Here is a 21,094-nt window from a genome sequence, read left to right on the forward strand (position 1 = left end):
GGACTGTTAAAACAATTTACTAATCTTTACAGCATTTTTTCCCCTCATGGTGTTAGAAATCTGCTATCCTATATAATAAAGTCCAAGTTGTCCCTGCGTCCAAGTTGTCCCGTGTGTCCCTGGAGTACTGTGCATGTGCGCCAGGGACACAGGGATTGGACAGCAGAGACTGCACGCGCGCACTCTCTCCCCCCCCCGCCTCCTCCAACCGCCGCTCCCGGCCAGAACGTCAGGGAAGCGAGGGTGGAGGCCGGCGGAGACCTCCTCCTCACAACCCTCCCTGGCCCGTGAGAGGAGCGGCGGGAGGCCGCGAAGCAGCGGCGGCGAAGTAGGGGTTTGTGTCCCGCGTCCTTCCTGTCGGCGGCTGCGGGAGAGGAAGGAAGGAGGAGAAAGCAGCGCTTTCTCCTCCTCCGTTCCTGTCGTCCTGCCGACGACAGCAAGGACAGGTCCCAGGGTTCGGAGAAGCGCTGCGCAAGCGCTTCTCCGAACCCTGGGATGTCTCCTTGCTGTCGGCGGCTGCGGGAGAGGAACGGAGGAGAAGAAAGCAGCACTTTCTCCTCCTTCGTTCCTGTCCTCCTGCCGCCGACAGTAAGGACACGTCCCAGGGTTCGGAGAAGCGCTGCGCAAGCACTTCTCCGAACCCCAGGATGTTCTAGCGCCCGTTATTGAACGGGCTGAAATACACTAGTTGATTATATTCCTTTTAATGTTGGTTGTTCATTTGACTGCATAGGATTTTTTTGAATGGTAAATTATGTGAATCACCCCTGATATCTATGGGTATAGGGTGGTATGCAGATTTCATCATCATCATCATCATCATCATCAAGGAACTCCCAAGTTCCTACTTGAAAATAATAGCAATAGATTTGAAATTGATGGGTTGCACTGTTGAGGTATCCACAGATAGTAATCATCGTTTTATCCACTAGGAACTTGGATTCCAGCAACCAGCTAGTTTTATTTATTTAAAATGCTTATCCCACGACTGTTTTATATTAAAGTATACTCCAAGTTTTGTTCGATCATTTGAAAACCGTTGGTACAAATCTTTAGAGACGGGAATCTCATGGGAAGAATCCCTTTGGTTTTGCATAGTTGGGAAAGGGTTAAATTGAATATTAGATTTCGGGTCTCTGTTTGCTAGTCACGATGCTAACTCCTGGCTTTCTTTAGCACAACTGATGTGTGTGAATCATGATTCGGTATCCAGAATGTAATTAGATCTTTTATATTTATACATAGTATTAATTCTATTAGTGTTTAATTGCTTCTTAATGGTCCTTCCCTACGTTTTCAGCTGTTCCTGCTTTATCTGTAAGCCTCCTTGAAACCCCGTCAATAGTAATAATCATAGAATTTGGGGAGAAAAGGTTGGGGAGCTCATATTGAAATTAGATCTTAACTCTCTGTAATTAGATCACTGCTGGCAGGTGCTTATGTTTGAGTGTTTTGGGTAAGCATTATTAGCAGCAAGGGTAAATTGTACTGTACATCTGCACTTGGGTAACAATGACCTTCTTGGGGGAGGCAGTGAATTCCTCCTTGAGAAAACTGACAGCTCAGCACTTCAGCTTTTTGGTTATTTGACGGATGTGATTGACCTTTCCTGTGCAAGGAATCTTGTGGAAAGTGTAGCGCAAGTGGCTGCTGGGAGTTCCTTTCTGTTTGTGGGGAGTGAGGCTCCTTTCAGTTGGACTGTGGCAGTTGGAGCTCAGGTAAGGCACTCCTTTCAGTCACGAGGTTTCACCTTCCATCACCTTTTAAAGAAAACACTGACCAATGCCAGTGTGGTGTAGTGGTTAAGAGCTGTAGACTCGTAATCTGGGGAACCGGGTTCGTGTCTCCACTCCTCCACATGCAGCTGCTGGGTGACCTTGGGCTAGTCACAATTCTTTGAAGTCTCTCAGCCCCACCCACCTCACAGGGTGTTTGTTGTGGGGGAGGAGGGGAAAGGAGATTGTTAGCCGCTTTGAGACTCCTTCGGGTAGTGATAAAGCGGGATATCAAATCCAAACTCTTCTTCTTCAATGCCATGTCCGCGAAGCTGATGTAAAGAGGCCGAAAGTTCCATAACTTTGCATGGAACTGTACCTCTTGCAGTTCACGGCCATTCAGTCCTGCTGTACTGAATACACCAGGCATCCCCAAACTGCGGCCCTCCAGATGTTTTGGCCTACAACTCCCATTATCCCTAGCTAACAGGACCTGTGGTCAGGGATGATGGGAATTGTAGTCCAAAACATCTGGAGGGCCGCAGTTTGGGGATGCCTGGGTAAGGGCTCCACAGAAGAGCCTCAAAAGATGACCTTGGATAATATGAGCTCGGTACATCAAGCAAGTTTGGCAACTGGATAACTTTTGGCCTCTTTACATCAGCTTCAATAAAATTCAGAACTGTAACAATTGCACATTTATTCAAAATTCAATTAAAACTATTTACATTAATTAATTCCACAAAACCGATGAACTTTATCCAGTGATACCAGCTTTTCAAAGTCCAATTGTCATTTATACGTCCAGCAGCCACCCATTTGCCTCCCCCTACTAGGTAATCCCATTACACCCCCCCCCCCCGGGCAGTGTTCGAAATTAGCCAAGTGCCAGGCACATTTTGCACCTACTGGCCAGGCTGATGCCTGACATCTCCACCATCTGGAGGTGCATGCCTGGGAATCAATGGAACTTGACTGTTTTCACACCACATCCTGTAGAATTCTATTAGTTATATTTTATCTGCATAAACAATGAATTTCAGGAACCAAAATGCTTTTTCTGTGCAGGAGCAGTGGATGACGTTATAGCTAATTGTTGAAGCTTGTCTTAACTTACCCCAGGGGTCAGCAAACTTTTTCGGCAGGGGTCTGGTCCACTGTCCCTCAGACCTTGTGGGGGGGCCGGACTATATTTTGAAAAAAAAATATGAACGAAATCCTATGCCCCACAAATAACCCAGAGATGCATTTTAAATAAAAGGACACATTCTACTCATGTAAAAACATGCTGATTCCTGGACCGTCCACGGGCCGGATTTAGAAGGTGATTGGGCCGCATCCGGCCCCCGGGCCTTAGTTTGGGGGACCCCTGAGTCTTACCCCATCCTACTGCCCTGCTCACAGTTGTGAAGAATATTCTTACATTATGAATGATCTGTATCATTAAGAAAAAGAGGTAGGAATAGGCTAATATATATGTGGACTGTCCCTGGATAAAGTGACTTTTCTTCTTTAAGTTGTAAATGGTCTTAAGTTAACCTAGCTCAAGGTTGTCATCTGAACTAGGCAGATGTGTAACTGATAATCAATCACAGTTAGTGCATCGTTTGAAAAATAGGACTTCAGAGCTGGCAACTTGACATTCCGTTTTGGCAACTGTAACCTTGGTTAAAGGAGACAGTTGGCCCCTAGCTTAAACAGTTGTACCTTGGAAGTTGAACGGAATCCACTACGGAAGTCCGTTAGACTTTCAAGGCGTTCGAAAACCAAAGCGCTGCTTCCTGCAGCCAATTGGAAGCTGCGGAAGTCTTGCCGACCATTCGGCTTCCAAAAGAACGTTTGAAAACCGGAACAGTCACTTCTGGGTTTCGATCATTCGGGAGCCAAAACGTTCGAGAACTAGGCTGTTCGAAAACCAAGGTACTGTACCACTGTATATCTGAGTTTCTAACTGCCCCCCAGGGAGTGGTAACGCCTTCTTTGAGAACCACCCTGTGTTAGTTTGAGAGCCTAGGAAAACACTTAGGAACATGAGTGGACATCAGGTGACTCTTCAGATGTTGAACTACAACACCCATCATTGACCCTGGTCAAGCTGGTGAGTGATGATGGGAGCTAGGGCCATAGGTTCCCTCACCCCTGATTTCCAGTGGGGTTGAGGAAGGGAAAGCTCCAAGCAAGGAACTCACTTCAGTACTAGCTGGAGGTGGACTGAGGCCTTAGGGGTCCTTCCAACCACTTAAAGCTCTGCTTCCCATATGAACAGGGGCAAACTGGACATAGGGGAAGGTGCTTTAACTCAGCTCCCAAAGGCTCCAGGACTGCTAGGTTTAGGATCAGTAACAGGAACCAGGCCTAGTTCTTCAGCACAGTAATCCCAGTCTCAAACAGCCCAGGGCTTGGGCCCTGACATGCTAACTCTTCTAGGAATATATATTTCTTATGAAGTTGCATAAGGGAGTTTTAAGAAAATTGGCTCTTTTGGCATATGCGGTAGCCCCTGGGTAAAGGACGCCGTACATTATATGCAAACTGTATAAAACATATTTAGACAAATCTTCAGCAGTGGTTGCTGATCTCAATTATTCACATTATATTAAATATCTGTTGTTTGGTTCAGACAGGTCTGTAATGTTTATTACACTGAAATTTGCAGTGAAGTCTGCTCAACTTAGACAAGGCCATATGGCCTCTCGAGATTTTAGACACATAAACATGTTTTATTTGTCGTATAAGGCAAGCTTTTATTTTTATGTATAATCCTTGAATATGGTTTATGTCCATATGGTTCTGTTTGGCTGCAATTAGCATTTGCTTGCCCTGCTAATAAATTTGGTTTGAATTTGATGTTTGTCATGTGTGCTAAGGTGGCATCCCAAGAGAATGAAATCGCTTCTGTTTTGGATTCTGAAGACTGAAACTAGGGCCGGATTTAGTAAGTGTGGCATCCTTTTATAAAAGGATGATAATGTATGCAGAGTCTGAAGTGGGTGTGTGATGTGCATGTAATATTTGCATATTAGAGGTCAACTCTGAGATATAAATCTGCACAATCAGGTTCCCAGTCACAGGGAAGAGGCTAAATGAATCTGTATGTGCGTAGGTGCTCCTTTCATCCTTCATGGAGGGTGTGAGGAGGTTGAGGTCATGGACAAGATCCACAGGCATGATCCCAGCCTCTTCTCCACTCCTTCAGTAGACACATGATTGAAGGTACAGAAAGGAATTCTTGCACCTTACCCCTCTTCTTCCCTTATGGTATGTTTTAAAGTAGCCCATTCATATAGTTCAGGCATACACAGACTCCAGAAGTTTTGAGACTACAATTCCCATCATCCCTGACCACTGGTCCTGTTAGCTAGGGATGATGGGAGTTATAGTCCCAAAACATCTAGAGGGGCGAGTTTGCCTATGCCTGATATAGTTTATTTTATTTATTGCATTTATAAACCACCTTTTCTCCAAGACACTCAAGGTGGTGAGTATGGTTCTCCTCCTCATTTAATCCACACAACAACCCTGTCAGGCAGGTTAGACTGAGAGGCAGTGACTAGTTCCAAAGTCACATAGTGAGCTTTTTGGTTGAGTGTGGATCTGAACTCTGGTCTCTCAGGTCACTCTAACCCAGTGCTTTTCAAACTTGGGTCCCCAGCTATTGTTGGACTAAAGTAAAGGTAAAGGTACCCCTGGCCATTAGGTCCAGTCGTGACCGACTCTGGGGTTGCGCGCTCATCTCACATTATTGGCCGAGGGAGCCGGCGTATAGCTTCCAGGTCATGTGGCCAGCATGACAAAGCCGCTTCTGGCAAACCAGAGCAGCACATGGAAACACCGTTTACCTTCCCGCTGTAGCGGTTCCTATTTATCTACTTGCATTTTGACATGCTTTCGAACTGCTAGGTTGGCAGGAGCTGGGACCAAGCAACGGGAGCTCACCCCGTCACAGGGATTCGAACCGCCGACCTTCTGATCAGCAAGCCCTAGGCTCAGTGGTTTAACCACAGCGCCACCCATTATCCCCGACCACTGTTCCTGCTAGCTAGGAATGATGGGAGTTGTAGTCCAACAACAGCTGGGGACCCAAGTTCGAGAAACACTGCTGTAACCAATACACCACACTGACTTAATTAATGCGCTTAAAAGTTCTTTAGCAATTGTTAGTTCCTATGCCGGTCCTATTTCCTGAAGAGCTGAAATGGGAAAGGTAGAGGAATATGGTGGCTTGTGTTTTTTTTAATATATATATACTCTAGTAACATCCCAGTTCTTTTACTGTTTGACTGTATGCTACAGGAATGAGTTCCACTGTTCTCTTCCCTAGGGAGCCTTTTGCCACCGCATATAGACTGCTTGCTCGTACTTCAGGAAATGGTGCTCAAGAGCTATTATAGTATCCCCACTTGGCGTATTTATGGGACTAATATGCTCCCTTTTTGCCAAGGCAGCTTACAGTTTTACAGTTCTCTCATCCGCTCACTAGCAGATAAAAATAAAAGACAAATGACCCACTCTCCCAGCCCCCCTCCCCATCTTCCTTCTGACAGGGCAGGTGGTGTCCATTGGCCCTGTCCATTGGAAGGACAGGACAGTCTGACAGGCCCCGGCCCCGATGGTGTCTCTTCCTGCCCCCTTGCTCTCTTCCTTCACTGGCCATGAACCTCTGCTGTGATTGGGATGGGGAAGCAAGATATGTACCCCTACTCATCAACCATTTGTGAAATGAGTCTTAATCTAGCATTGCTAATCTTTGCTTATGTTTCAGTCAATGAGCACTGAAAAGGCCCTGTTACCCCAGCAAATAAATAATGTAGGAGGATATTTATTAGTGTTGCGTTCCAGCGATGATGGTGTGCTGCAAGCGCCGTAGTATTCTGGTGTTTGGGGCTGATAGGGCAACCCCTAAACATGAACATTTGCGCTGGTGCGTCTGCTTGCAGTCTTGGGGTGACTTGGGAGCAGTGCTTGAGCTTTGCCGTCGTTTCCAGGTGTCAAATTGGTTCAGTGAAAGTGTAGGGGATCTTGGCAGAGAGTTTCCCTCCAGTTAAGGCCCCTTGCTTTCCCTTCTGCCCACTTTTTATACGTGTGAGCATTATTTCAGCTGATGAGTGAATTCTCACCGCTTGTAGAACTGCACCACAAGCTTTGATCAAATGGTGCTTCCAGAGCTGTTCAGTCATGCAGAGGGCAGCCCTGAGGAATTCTTGCAGCTCTCATGCAAGTGGCCCTTAAATAAAGATGTCACAGGACTTCTAGTTGGGAAGATTGTGTTATCGCCTGCTTCCTGATGCAGTGAATGGTACATTTGTGTACATTGTGTACATTTTCAGCTTTGCATGGAACTGTACCTCTTGCAGTTCACGGCCATTCAGTCCTGCTGTACTGAATACACCAGGCACCCCCAAACTGCGGCCCTCCAGATGTTTTGGCCTACAACTCCCATGATCCCTAGCTAACAGGACCAGTGGCCAGGGATGATGGGAATTGTAGTCCAAAACATCTGGAGGGCCGAAATTTGGGGGTGCCTGGAATACACACACAAACTTGATGGAGCAAGTTCCCATGGTCCAAGATAAGTGTATAAAAGAGACACAAATCCTCTCCTACAGGGAATTGGTGGTGGAACAAATAAGAAGGGCCTGCTGGATCAGGCCAGTGGCCCATCTAGTCCAACATCCTGTTCTCACAGTGGCCAACCAGATGTCTTTGGGAAGCCCAAAGGCAGGAGCACAAGAGCCCTCTCCCCTTCTGTGGTTTCCAGCAAGCGGTATTCAGAAGCATTAATGCCTCTGACCATGGAGGCAGAGCAAAGCCACTGTGGCTCGTTGCCATTAATAGCCTTCTCCACAAATTGGTGCAATCCTCTCTTAAACCCATCCATGTTGGTGGCCATCATTGCCTCCTATGGGTGTGAGTTCCATAGTTCAGCTATGTGCTGTGTGCATAAGGAACCTCCCAACATTCAGCTTCACTAGATGCCCAGGAGTTCTGGTGTTACTAGAGAGGGAGAGACGGTTTTGTCTGTCCTCTTTCTCCATACCATGCATACTTTCTGTCATGTCACCCCTCAAGTCGCCTTTAATCTAAAAATCCCACATGCTGCAACCTTTCCTCGTTGGAAAAAATAGGAGGGGAAATGTTTATATCCCTGGTGAAAATGTTTGAGGATCGTCAACAATGCAGGATGGATCTTTGCTGCCGAAGCCCGGATTTTTGGTGCTCGTGAGAAGAGAGGCCAACGTTGTTGTTTTTTACTAGGCCCACTGAATTTGTGCAGCCACACGCAGCTTTGTCCCCAGAGGAGAAAACAAATAAACATGGTCTTGCAGTGTAAAGGCTGCTGAACCAGAAAATGCTGAGCAAATAACTCCCAGCGCACCCCTAGAATGGTCCAAGTGGAAATTGGAAGCTCAAAACAAGCGGAGAGAACACTCGGCTTTCATTAAAACAGTTCAGGGCTCGCTTAAATGTTGCATCAGCAATCTGCCACCACTTTGGCCCCATCCATGCACAGATTTTTCCCATGCAGTGACCACAAAGTGATTTGTTAGGTTCACATGGCTGTGCTGTTTTCCTGATTATGCCCCCTTCTGGTGAGATGAATGGCAAGCAGGCACATTTTCTACATCCTGTGAGTTGTGTCTAAGCATGGAATAAACAAATGTGAATTGAAATTGAAAGGGCAGAGCTTTTTTTTTTAAGTAGCAGGAGATTCTCCACTAGTCCTACCAGTAAATTCAAGCTTCCCTCCCACTGAAAGGTCCTTTGCACTGCTTTTTTCTTGATCATGAGGGCATGAGTCCCTTTGCCATCATGTTCTTCTTCTCAGTAAATGCATTACCACCACCCCTCCCCGCATATATTGTCCAGAGAACCGCAGAGCGGACATGCTAAAGCAAAGTGCAAGAATTCCCATTGAAAACAATGAGACCTTATCTGAAATAATGGGAGCTGTGAAGGTCAGTTCAGATGACAAGGCTCTATTGAAACAAATGCAATGCTTGAATGTTAAATGTGATGAAAAGTTGGTGAGATATTAACTGCCCACTTGAATAACTTTCTGTCTTGGAATAGTGGAGAGAAAAGAGTCTGAAAAATATTCTCATGGCCAGCTTTTGCATTGTTCGTGGTGCTAGAGGGGATTTATTTATATATATATTTTTGTATTGGGGTAGGTGGGAGAATAATGGCAATGAATAAGGGAGTGCTTTGGAGATAAAGGCGATGAGAAGGAGTGTGTATGACCATGCTCACGCCATACATTTAAAGTACTGTGATACCAATTTAAGCAGCCATGGTTTCCCCCAAAGAATCATGGGAACTGTAATTTGCTGAGAGTGTTAGGAGGCTCTTATTGCTCTCCCAGAGCTACAGAGCAGTTTCACAATCAATCCCTCTTTATAGGGAACTCTGGGAATTGCAGCTGCGTGAGGGGAATAAGGGGACTCTGCTAGATTGGTATAGAAAAAGCGATTTATATGCATTGTATATGCGATATAACATTGTACCACCAGATGGTACTGTGGAATCCCGTTTTTCCCTACCGGATTTCCCTGTTTAAATTTACAACGGGCTTAACTGAAATGCTTCTTCGATGTGTCTAGATCCAGCCAGGGTCTCCTAACAGCCCACAGCACCCTTAACAAACTGCAGCTCCCATAATTCTTTGGGGGAAGCCATAGCTGTTTAAAGTGGTATCATAGTGCTTTAAACGTATGGTGTGAATGTGCAATAAGCTGACTTTCTTCTGTTTTGGGGATCTGCAGGTTGGGGTGCATTCCTTAAATCAGGGCCGGCTCTAGGGGTAGGCTGGGTGGCGTGGGGCGCCAGGGTGCGGGGCCGGCAGGGGGGCGCTGCGCAACAAAGCCGCGCTGCGCCCGCCCACCAGGGCGGGGGTGCCGGAGCGATCTCTGCACCACGGGCGCACGGGCACCCAACATGCTTGAGATGGCCCTGCCTTAAATCCTTTGCCAGCCCCCCTGTTTCCTAGCCTACGAATTACAAAGTGGTCCAGAATGTCTGTAACTTCCTGCCCTCCTGCAAACAGGTCTTCTTGCACTGTGATAAAATGTCAGCAGCAATGAGATTTTCCTTCAGTGCAACACTCAGTCAGAGTACAAGAAGCCTGCAGCTCTGTGCACTCTTCTTGTATAGAAGAGGCAGGGAGACCTAGGCTTCAGTCTGAGGCCACGCCCTCCCCATGCATGTAAAGTGTTGTGGTGCCACTTCAAACAGTCCTGGTTTCCGCCAAAGAATTCTGGGAGCTGTCATTTGCTAAGGGTGCTGAGAGTTCTTGGGGGACCCTTATTCCTCTTCCAGAGCTGCAGCTTCCAGAGTGGTTTGGCAATCTGTGCCTCTTCACAGAGAATTCTTGCAAGCCTTCACCCATCTTCAGTGTGGGTAACGCAGTCATCAAATCCCACACAGGACTTGGCTTTTATAACAAAGCTGACGAGCTGTAAATGCGGTGTAGGCATTCTAGGTTTCATGATTCTTTTTCTTCTTCTCCTCCTTCCTTGGGAGTAAAGATTGGGCAAACAGAATGCCATGGGGAGAGTGCTCTGAGCCACCGAAGAGCAGAAATTTGCTCACTAACATTCATGAGTGGATAGAAGAAAGCATGGTTGGCTTTGCATGCAGCGACTGAGCTTACTGTTTTTAGTAGGATGCAAATCTAGCCATCAAGAATTGGCTGAACACTTGTGCTCAACTTTGGGGGTGAGTGGAGAGGCCCTTGCACTTGTTGTGTTACATTACAGCTGTTATGTATTGGTTTAATTTGTGTACATGAGTTTCTCTGCTAGTCCTGTAACTACCTTTCCCGCTCCTGGGCGATTCAAATGGGTGCGGTGAGAGTTGCTATTGGTTAACTTGTTAGCAGAATTTGGATCCTCACTCTGATAGGTTCCCGCCAAAATCTAAATGTATCCTTTCCTCAACCCCTGCTCCTGAGAGTATAAAAGGAGCTCACCCTTTCCCTCCAGTCAGTCAAGATTCCTACTGTAATAAAGAAGACTGTTCTTGTTATACTTGACTCCTAGCAGTTCCTTGCTAGTATGCTGAATCACTATTCTGAGCTGACGTCACGAAGAGCTGAAATCACACTCACGACATAACAACAGCAGCACCCATTTAAGACCAGTGGCTTAATCGCTTTCCTCGACTGATGTGCTCTTTCTACTTGTGGAGTAGAAACACACTTGCCTTCAGAATGCTCTGCTTGCTCAGCACAGATCTACCTTAGATCTACCTCTGTTGCTGGTAATCTACAGAGATTCCTGCCTTTGAATCTGTGCTGGGGGCTGGAGCTGTTAGGGTGAAGGCCAGGGCAGCGAATGGGGAGTTAGAGAGTCGGGTGGCACAGCTAACCTGTGACGGGACCTTTTTAATTGTGGTTCCCTGGTTGCAGAATGCCCTCCCTGGTGAGGTGCGCCTGTCTCCATCCTTATTAGCCTCCAGGTGGAATTTGAAAACACCCCTGTTTACCCAGGCATTTGGTAGCTGAAGGATACTGTTCCTGGGAATCCCGTGCTCACTGAATGGAAGAATAGTTTCAACTGCAATTGCGTTTTGATGTTTTCAATGGTATTTTTGTTTTTGTTTTAGAGTGTCTATTTTAGAATGCTTTTGCTTTTAAATTGTGTATCCATTTGCCACCCTAGGCACCTTGGAGAGGAAGGAAGGCCTATAAATAAAATAAATAACAATAGTCAGAGCAATAAATTGATCTAAACTAGACGGTTTCATTAACCATGTCAGCACTTACTGCCTTGCATCTCTCAGTTCTGAGATCCCTCTTCCACCTTCTTCCTTTTCCTATGTCCTTTCTTCTCTTCCAGCTCTTTCTCTTCCCTGTTTCGCTCAGCTACAGTGCCCAGAGTTCCCTGTGAAAAGAAGAATTGGTTGTTATACCATTCTGGGAATTGTAGCTCTGGGAAGGCAATTCTCAGCGCACTTCTCAGCAACTCTCAGCACACTTAACAAACTACAGGTCCTCGGATTCTTGGGAGGGAAATAATGACTGTTTAAAGTGTTATCGTGGATTCTGTTCAGCACCCAAAACACTTCAAGAGGCCAAGTCTGAGCTGACTGAAGGAACGAAAGGATGTTCTACCGGTTTTTTTGTGATTATCGCTGGACAAATAGCAAGGGTTAATGAAAAGCCCAGATTGTGTGGAATCAGGTGTGTTTTAAAGGGACAGTTGGTGCATTTTCTCCCCTTCACTGGGCAGCCAGTTTGGATGCTAGAAAAGGCAGCATGATCTAAAGAGACAATTGGATATAGCCCTGCAGAGCCATTATCAGACTGAGAAATCTTCCCATCTCCTTACTTTTCAGAATACAAATGTGGCAACAAAGCAATATATTTTAGGCTGGATTGATAATCTGTATATGTTTGTTTCTCCTTTACGGGGTCAGAAGGACTATGCAGAGGGAAATAGTACTACTTCTCTGGGAAATACCTATAGCCTGACAGAGAAATCACCATGCATGCAGGTCAATAGCAGGCATACATGTTGGCATTTGCAGCAGTTTTTCAGCAGTGCCAGAAAGCACTTGTCGTGCTTGCCAGGAGCACTGATGCAAAAAACAAAAACAAACCAAAAAAACAGCAAAACACCACCACCACCACAGATATTTTGTTCATCCAGTGAATATTCTCCATCAGAACAGAAAACAGAAATGTGTGAAGCAGCTCTGGGCGTTCTCTTTTGGTGAGAAACATATTGCGACAAGGAAACAAACGCGACAAGACATTTGCTCCAAGTGTCCCTGTTCTCTGGTACAGTACTTCAAAGCCCCCTTTTCTTATTTTGGACAGATTTGGAGGCGGGATCGACTTTTAACATCTTCTGAATGTGCACGGCTATCCTGTCAGTTTCAGATTCCATCCCCATAACTTAAAACCAAATCTCTCTGTGCCATGGTTGGAAAAGCATGACTGTAAATGCACACACATGGACCCACTGTTCCAACACTCTGCTTTCATTACGTTCTCTCGACCTCCCATTTAGCAACGTCTGCTCTGAGCAGAGGAATGTAGGCTATCCCCAAGTGTTTTCCATATATTTTATAAGATCAGCAACCAACTTTCAGAAGCCTTTGCTGGTCTTACTTTTGATAGGATGAAAGCGTATATCATTCTACAGCATGGGCATAGGCAGGAGTTTTGTTGAGGGGGCAGGCTTTTGTCCGGGGTGTGTGTGTGTTCAGATTTGTATTGATTTTGATTGATTTTGATCAGTGCCAGATTTACATATAAGCTAAACAAGCTATAGCTTAGGGCCCCACTCTGCTAGCCTGCACCCCAACACAAAAAACAGCCATAATTTGTTGTTGACAAAGGACAGCTGGACATATAAAGGGCCCCATTACCTTCAGTAGCTTAGGGTCTCATCAAACCTAAATCCGGCCCTGGTTTTGATTGATTTTGGGGGGGCACTCGCCCCCCCTGCTCCCCCTTGACTACTCCCATGTTCTGCAGTTGAAGAAGAACTTGTAGTGATGATTGGTGGGAAAATAGAGGAATAAGGGTGGAGGCAGGCAAAATATTTTCAGAGAAGTTGCAGCGGGTTCTCCATCTCTCCTATAATGCTGGCTTCCTCCTAGCTGTCCAGTTTGCATTTATTTATTTATTTCATAAATTTATGTACCACTTGATTATTTTTAAAAACCCAGAAAGTGGTTTGCAAAAAGAAGAAAGCAATAAAATTATTACCCCCCAAATCTATTGAAAACATAAAAAAACAATGATAAGCAAAAAAGCAGATTAAAATGTCTGTCACTAGACAAAGGTCACAGTCAATTATCTTCATGGCCAAGCGGGGATTTGAACCCTTGTCTCCCAGGTCCTAATAATTGGACAATCTAACTACCGCACCACACTGGCATAGAACAGTGCATGAATCAACATGAATCAGTCCGTGGAAAAGAACATGAATCAGCAGCGTTCCTGACAAGATAACAGGGAAATAGTTGGCGGGGTGGTGGGGGGTGAGGCTAAGGAGATTCTGAGGTGATGTTAAACTGAGAACAAAGCTCTCCATCGACCCTATAATTTGAAAGTGCTCTTTCTTCCCCATCCCACATATTTAATTGCTGTTGCTATTTCTCTTCGTTTGCTCTTGCCTTGCTGTCGTCTTCCTTTGTTTTGTCAATGTGGGGCTGGCATCCTGCATTTTTAGAGGCACTTCGGTAGTCTTGCAGCCCTCTCTCTTCATCTTCAAGTCAAGTCATCTGGGGTCCCCTGTAAAACAGCATCACAAAAAATGCTTATTGAGCACAAAACATGGTAATGTCTCTGCCTTGGTTCAGGGAAGTGTTTGAAACCTGTTCCTCCAACACTGAAATACATTTCCTTTAAACAAAAGGCACAATCGCAACCCAATCAAAAGGGCCTGTCAGGATAGATGCTGCTCCTCCCTGTCTCTGCTGGGCTTGGAATGGTTTGCGGGTGGTTGTTCAGAATGACTTTCTGGGATGTCCCTGTGTGCCATGTTGACTTGTGATTTTGTGCCTTATCTATTCTCCTTTTATTCATTTATACCCTGCCTTTTCTTCCAGAACTGGGACTTAAGGTGGCATGCAGAAATTAAATCAAAACACAGAAAGCTAAAAATGTATAGAAACAATAGTTTAAAAGTAATTAAACCACAATGGAATCAAAATGATGCATTGTTGTTTCAATTTCTGTGATTTTTAAATCCATATTACTGAGACTTCTGAAGACTGCAAGTGTCGTTTTTCGCCTTGGATGCTAATTGTTTGGGAATAAGAGTTTGCAGTCTGCAAGTGTCTGGAATGTGCAAGATGAATAAATAAGCAGTGCATAATGTGTGATTTAAACATGCTAACTAGCCATGACCCTCTTTTCTGTATCTCCCCATAATTTGGGAAACAGTGATCTAGATCGTTAAAGCTTCTTATCTGGGACTTCAGGTAGACACCTGTGTTTTAGAAATGAGGGTGTTGCTTGATATGCTTGTGTGTGCACGCATTACACTGTTAAGGAGAGCTAATTAGTTCCTTTTAGCGCAGTCTCCTTGCAGAGGTAGCTGACCTCTTGTTAATCCTAGATTAAGTTCTTAACTGAGAACTGGCTCTTTGTGTGTCCCACTTAAAGTTGTTGACACTCTGCTCTTGAAAGATCTTTTTGCTGCCTCTCCTTACTTCCCTTCCAGCACCGGTGAGTGCAGTTGTACAGTATCTACTCTGTTCCTGCTGCTGTGCTGTGGGAAGCCGAGTTTGCCAGCCACAGCCTCTCCTGCTACAAAACAATCACAAACATTGGCTTTATTTCACTTGTGAAAGAGCAAACTGAGGGAAGTGACTGGGAGGGATGTTAATCGTATGAAGCTGCCTTGCACTGAGTCCCTTCATTGGTCCATCAGCATCTTCTGCTCGGGTAGCAACGCTCCATGTCTCAGACAAGCCCGATACCTGAGTGAGATTCCAGGGGTTCCAGGCATTTTACCCAGGGCTCATGTTCCCTTTTGGAAATGAGGCACAGCAGAGACTGTGGTGTCTTTATGATCTATGGTTTATTTACACACATATACAACCTGAGCCTATGCTGGAGGGGTTCACAGCACTGAGGGGGTCTTGCTTCTCCCATAGCGGCAGCTGTGGATTCAAACAGAAATCAACCGTCATGCTTTCCCCCTCTCTCCAGCTTTGCTGACTTTACCGTCCTGCTATCTTTTTCCTCCCAGGCCACATTGCAGCCAACTCTTAAAATTCTACTTAAAACTCTGCCTTTGTCTTCAAACTAACCTTGAGCTGAAGGTTACTTTTGGGTACAATTCTAGGTAACATTTCTCAATTATCTTCTTCCCCACTCACCTTTCTTGTGAAACCTCAGAAATCATTTCACTTAGAGACGAGGGGTTGGGTGAGAGGTTGCTGAGATTTTCTCTTTCGACAGAGATGTTGTTTCCGTGGAGGATCTGGTTGGGGTCAGGGAGGAGATTTCACTCAGGGCTCACCTGCTAGCAAACCCTGCAGAGTTTTTGCTTGCATTTTCTTCCAGCAGTTCTGAAGCACCATGGTTCCTTTACCAGTGGCTGCAAATTCATGCAGAGTAACGAGCTGAAATTTTCATACATTTCATATGCAGCCCACCTTACCCCAGGAGGTCAAGGTGGGTGTCATATTCTGCAAGTGGCTTCCTGTTCCAAAGACTTGCTTGCCACTTGAGGCTGTCTTTTGGACCAACCTTGAGAATGCCCTTGGCAAAGTGAAACACCAAGCAACATTTCAGACCTCAGTAGAAGAAAACGTGTGCATTTTTTAAATTTCAGCGAAAGGATGAATCTTTGAGCACAACACCCTATGCGTCAGGTCTAGCAACCTGCTCCATCACGCCTCCTCTCTCTCCTCCTCTGTCACCTGGGGACAGCCATTCCATCAGACTGCTTCAATGAGAGAGAAGGAAGCAGGGCTCATTTCACCAGCTTTGCTGGAGCCTCAGCTCTATTGGGCACTCCCAGTGTTAGAAATTAGCCAGGCGCCAGGTGCGTTTTGTGACTGGCGTGGGTCCCACTGCAACCTGTGAAAACCTTTGGATGCCAGGATGGCGAGTGGGGAAAGCAAAATGTCACTTGGAGAAGGATCTGAAATATTCTCTTTGAAGCCTGTATTTGTTTTATTTTTGGATTGTTTTATTTGACGTTTTAATGTGTTGCAAATCATTTTCAGATTTGTTCTTTAAAATATAAAGCGGTATAGAAATGAATGAATAATCACAATATTCACCGGGAGGAAATGGTGCCCAGGTATTCCATTGTGGCGACCGTAACCTAAGTTTAAGGCGCTATTTGGTCATTAGCTTATATATCTGACTTTGTAACACTGGGCACTCCTGCCCCTGAACTGTGCCAGCTGCATTATGGGAACAATTGTTTAGAAATTATTGCGTGAGTTTTTTATTTTCATTTCCCTCTTCTGTCCCTTTTAGCCTGTGTGTAGGGAATGTCTTGTTTTGAAGGCCTGGGAGCAGTGGCTGAACTTGGGACCTCAATTTTCAGCAGCACCATGTGAGACAGCAAAATTCTGTGGTCGTCTCCCCCCCCCCCCCCGGCGCCTCTTGCTTTCTATTCTACATCATAGTTGCAGTGACCCTGAAGCTCTGAGCCCAGTGCGACTGAACAGGTTGCGCTCCCCTAAATCTGCCTCCTGGGAGCCCTTTTGGATGAAGTGCCGTGTATAAATGCTCCAAATAAATAAATATTGTAAGGAACTATCCTGTAGAAATGTGATCAACTTAGCAAAAGGGAAAATAAGGCTAAAGTACAAAGCTATGGCCTGTTTAAAATTGGAGAAATTCAGATGATTTCATCTCTAATGGAGTCTTATAGGGTGGACTTCTTTTACACTCTAAAGTCCATGGTTTGGTTTACGAGGCCGTCAGAAAACACTCTCAGTTGATGCATTAAATTTTCCTCTACTGAGGCAGGATCTTTACAACCCTGACTGCTGAGTGACTGGACTGCCTCTCACGCTTTCCTCATCAGCCTCGGGCTTTAATTACCTGGACAGGTGAGTCATTTCCCATCACCTGAGAGATGTAATATTAATGGAGGAGATGGGGTTACGGCTGAGGGAGCTGAACAGAAGCCTTGGCAAAACTGGGGGACAGTGCTAAAGTATCTGTGGCCTCAGTTTCTGCCACCAGGCAAAAAGTGCCATTTGGATGCCTTCCCCTCGTCCACATGTTTTGAAATTTCTTCTGTGTTTGACAACAATTTCATTTCCATGTGAATTGCCCAAGAAGACGAGTTGCTTGAGAATTGTAAAACAACAACAACTGACAGACAGAGCATGGAAATCTCTTGTTAAAGAATCTGATTCCAACACGTTTTGATGATGATGATGATGATGAATAGTCAAAGAACACAGAAAACAGAGAAGCTTTTCAACCAAGATAATGGCTGGACGTGACCATGGTTCCTTATTACAATTCTGAATGAATCGGATGCATTTTCTTCCCCAAACTTGTCTGCTCTATAAGAAATGCCTGTATTGTGGGGGGGATGGGGGGATAGCACTTAAGATTAGAGCTGAGGACTTAACATGCCTGAGAACACTTTGTGAGTTAATGGCAGAGGTGAGGTTTGAACCAGGATCTTGCAGGTTCCTAAACGGATATATTTATACAGAAATAATTACCAAAAATTTTACCCTATGTACCAGACAAGTTTTCTGCAATTTTTATTCCTTTGCATGTAAATACAAGAACAAGCTATAACTACAGTAACTTGTCCAGTGGTACATTCATTATGTTTCATATGCAGTACAGAGCTTCCATCTTCCGTTAAGTCACAGGGCTATATTGAAAGATACTTTGGGATGAACAATCTGAATATCCTTTAAAGCGATATCCTTTTATACATCTTCAATGCTCCTCCATGTTGTTTTGTATTCTAATGAAACTAATAAGAATATTTTTTGTAACAACATGGGTAATCGCCAAACAGTGAACACACACCAGAGAACTTAACCGTGTGCTACTTATGCTTTGATACCCTCCTCCAAAAACCAGCCTCTTGGCTTTTATTCCTGCTTTTTATGTTTGTCTCAAAACATGCAACACTGCAATCAAAGTGCCAAAGAGAGTGGAGAGTAATAAGCAATTCTTAAAAGTGAGCAGAATTCTTCATATACAGAGCTTGCAGTTCATGTGTGCCGGTTTAAGTATTTATGGTGAAGCAAAGACCCAAAGGTTTCTGAAAGTATGTATTATTCTGCCATGGCAGCATTTTGCTGTTTGCTGCAGTTCTTAAGTGCTGCCTCTTCTATTATTAATGTTCCTTCCATCGCTGTCTCCAGCATTTATAGGATGCATTCTTTGCTAGGACTGGCACTCAAAAGTGGGATGTAAGATAAACTTGCTGTCTGGGTTTGTCTTGCCATTGGTAGAGCGGAGCAAGCGACTGTTGCATTTTCTTTTGTTTCTCAGCGCAGTGGGCTGGACTGCTTTTATAGATGTATGCTAGAAGGGTTTGAGAGCAAGCCATGCAATTGTGTTTCCCTGTCCTGCTAGACTAGGACATTTTGTGGGTTACAATAAGCTGTGTGGAACTCAGAAGCCTTGTCTTTCTGATAACAGTAATCTGCTCAGGGCTGCTGATGACTTCTAATCTTTAAACGTACTTCAAACTTGTTCACAGATTTGAGGGTTATACATGATCCCTAAAACTATATCTATTAAAGAACCGCTGCTTGAATGTTTTAAATCCCACAGTAGATGGAACCCCCCCAAATCCTACTTAACATGCATATGCCATCAGAACGCTAAGGCAGAGGGATCTTAATTTAAGAGTCCATCATTAAAGAGAAGTTGTCATAAAGCGTTTTCTGTAGACTTGGTGGCCTCTTGCCTCTTGTCACATTGCACCTTCAGCCACTTCTCTCTAGCCTAGCCTGAGATCTGTGTTTGCCATGAATTCTGTGTGGTGGGCTGGTTAAGAACATTGGACTAGGACCTCGGATTCTGGGGTTCAAACCCCCATTCAGTCACACATTGGGTGTCCTTGGGCCAGCCACTACCTCTCCATCTTACCTACCTCAAAGGGTTTTTGTGAGAAAGAATGTATACACCATGCTTGTCCTCCTGCTAGTTCTTCCCTCTAGTTCAGAATCACGCCTAATTTGTAACAGTGCAGTTGGCACATGGTGCTGCTATAATTTCAATTAATGTCTCCTGCTCCTGGTTTCTTCCTGCTAACCAGACAACAAACGTGTGTCAGGACATCTCTTTGCAGGGTAGATAGCAAGAACTAAGCGCTGCCCATGTCTGGAAAGAGATAGATGGTAGCCCTATCTTTAAAATATTGCATCTGGACGTGGTGGAGGTTAGGATTTATTTGTTGCTCACAACGTAATGCCTTTTGAACTCAATACATTTCCATCAGTATTCTTCAGATTCTGGTTCCTAGTGGTTCCTAGTTCCTAGATTCTGGTTCCTCCATGCCTTCCACAGCAGTTTTGCTTGTTGTGGTTACAATGTTAGCAGTAAGTAAGCAGGCAAAAGTACAAATGGATGATGGCCATCCTTATATTGGCCACATTCACACCATACTTTTAAAGCACAGTGAAGCCACTTGAAAAACTCATGGCTTCCCCAAAGAATCCTGGGAAGAGTAGCTTGTTAAGGATCCTGAGATTTTCCCCCTATTCCCCTCACAGCGCTACATTTCCTAGAGTTCCCTGAGGGACTGATTTCTAAATCACTCTGAGAATTCTAGCTCTACAAGGGAAACAGGTATCTTCTAACAATTCTTAGCACTCTTAACAAACTACAGCTCCCAGAATTCTTAGGGGAATCAATAGCTGGTTGAAGTGTATTACAGTGCTGTAAATGTATGGCATGAAAGTTGCCATCCTCAGGTATTTAAGGACATGTTGTGTTTTGCTGTTTACGCTTTGCATGGCAGTCATTGTTTATATGCTGGTGTTACACTTGTGTTGTTCACACAAAGCATGGCACCGCTCATCAATTTAAGGTCGGAGAGCACAGAAGGTGCTTGGGAAGCCCGTGGCGTTTGAAGCAGAGCATTTTTTCCTCTTACTGATTTTTTTAAAAGGAGAGTTCTGCTGGCCAGGGTAAGAGTTTATTTATCCCCTGGTGAAATATACCACTGCTGGGATGCAGAATTCCGAGAAAAAAATCACCCTGTACCACTTTTGAATTCCTACCCTGCTGCAAGTGAACGGCAAGATCTTGCAACGGTTGTGCTGAAATGCGCATGGTGCTGAAGTCGTACTCTCGTTTGCCGCCCCCCCCCGCCCGCTTTAACCCCTCCGGACCCGAGAGGGAACCGCTAAAACCGGAACCCCTGGCCAGCCCCGTGCAGAGCAGGCGTGCATAATTGAGGACGGCGCGACTGCACCATAGGTTGCATTATGTAAACAGGCAGCGAGCAAGCGCTCCCTGTGTGCGCCAGTGTGTGCGCGCCTGTCCTGCTGCCTGTGTGTGTGTCCGCGCGCGTGCGTGTGTGCGAGAGAGAAGGGAACAGGCAGGAGGGAGACGGCGGCACAAGCTGGCAAAAGTCTTGAGGGGGGTGCAAAGGGGCGGCCGTAGGCGAGGACCGGCTATGGCTGGGCACACGCAGCTCTGGCGCGCTGCAGAGAGAGGGGGCTCCCTTCTGGAGTAAGCCCCCCCTTCCTAGAGGGGGGGTGAGGAAGAAGGGCTTTCAAGATGGTCCGGGAGGGGCACGGCCCTTTCACCTCCTCACTGGCCCACCCCCCCTCTCTGCCCCCAACCCCCACCGCCCAACTGCATGAATGAATGAACTCCCAGCTGCTCCACTGTATGCTACTAGTCCCTAATGGCTACCAGGTTAGTGGCGCGCTCTGCTCTTTTCTCCAGTCGCTCTCTGCCT

The 21,094-nt window shown here is 45.5% G+C and overlaps 1 protein-coding gene across 12 annotated transcripts in view; it reads left to right on the plus strand.

The window, feature by feature from the left end:
* Positions 1-21,094, plus strand: part of GRAMD1B (GRAM domain containing 1B) — a 157,609-nt gene that overhangs the window by 60,647 nt on the left and 75,868 nt on the right. Inside the window, exon 1 of one of the 12 annotated variants that reach the window (XM_088657711.1) lies at positions 20,570-21,051. The exons of the other annotated variants lie outside the window; for them this stretch is intronic. Coding sequence (XP_088513837.1) covers positions 21,041-21,051 — 11 coding nt within the window. The 5' untranslated portion in view covers positions 20,570-21,040. Of the gene's footprint in view, positions 1-20,569; positions 21,052-21,094 lie in introns of those variants that run through there. 12 annotated transcript variants of the gene reach the window in all.

The sequence above is a fragment of the Zootoca vivipara genome, chromosome 14 (assembly GCF_965207765.1).
Source record: "Zootoca vivipara chromosome 14, rZooViv2.hap1.1, whole genome shotgun sequence".
NCBI classification, from domain to species: domain Eukaryota; kingdom Metazoa; phylum Chordata; class Lepidosauria; order Squamata; family Lacertidae; genus Zootoca; species Zootoca vivipara.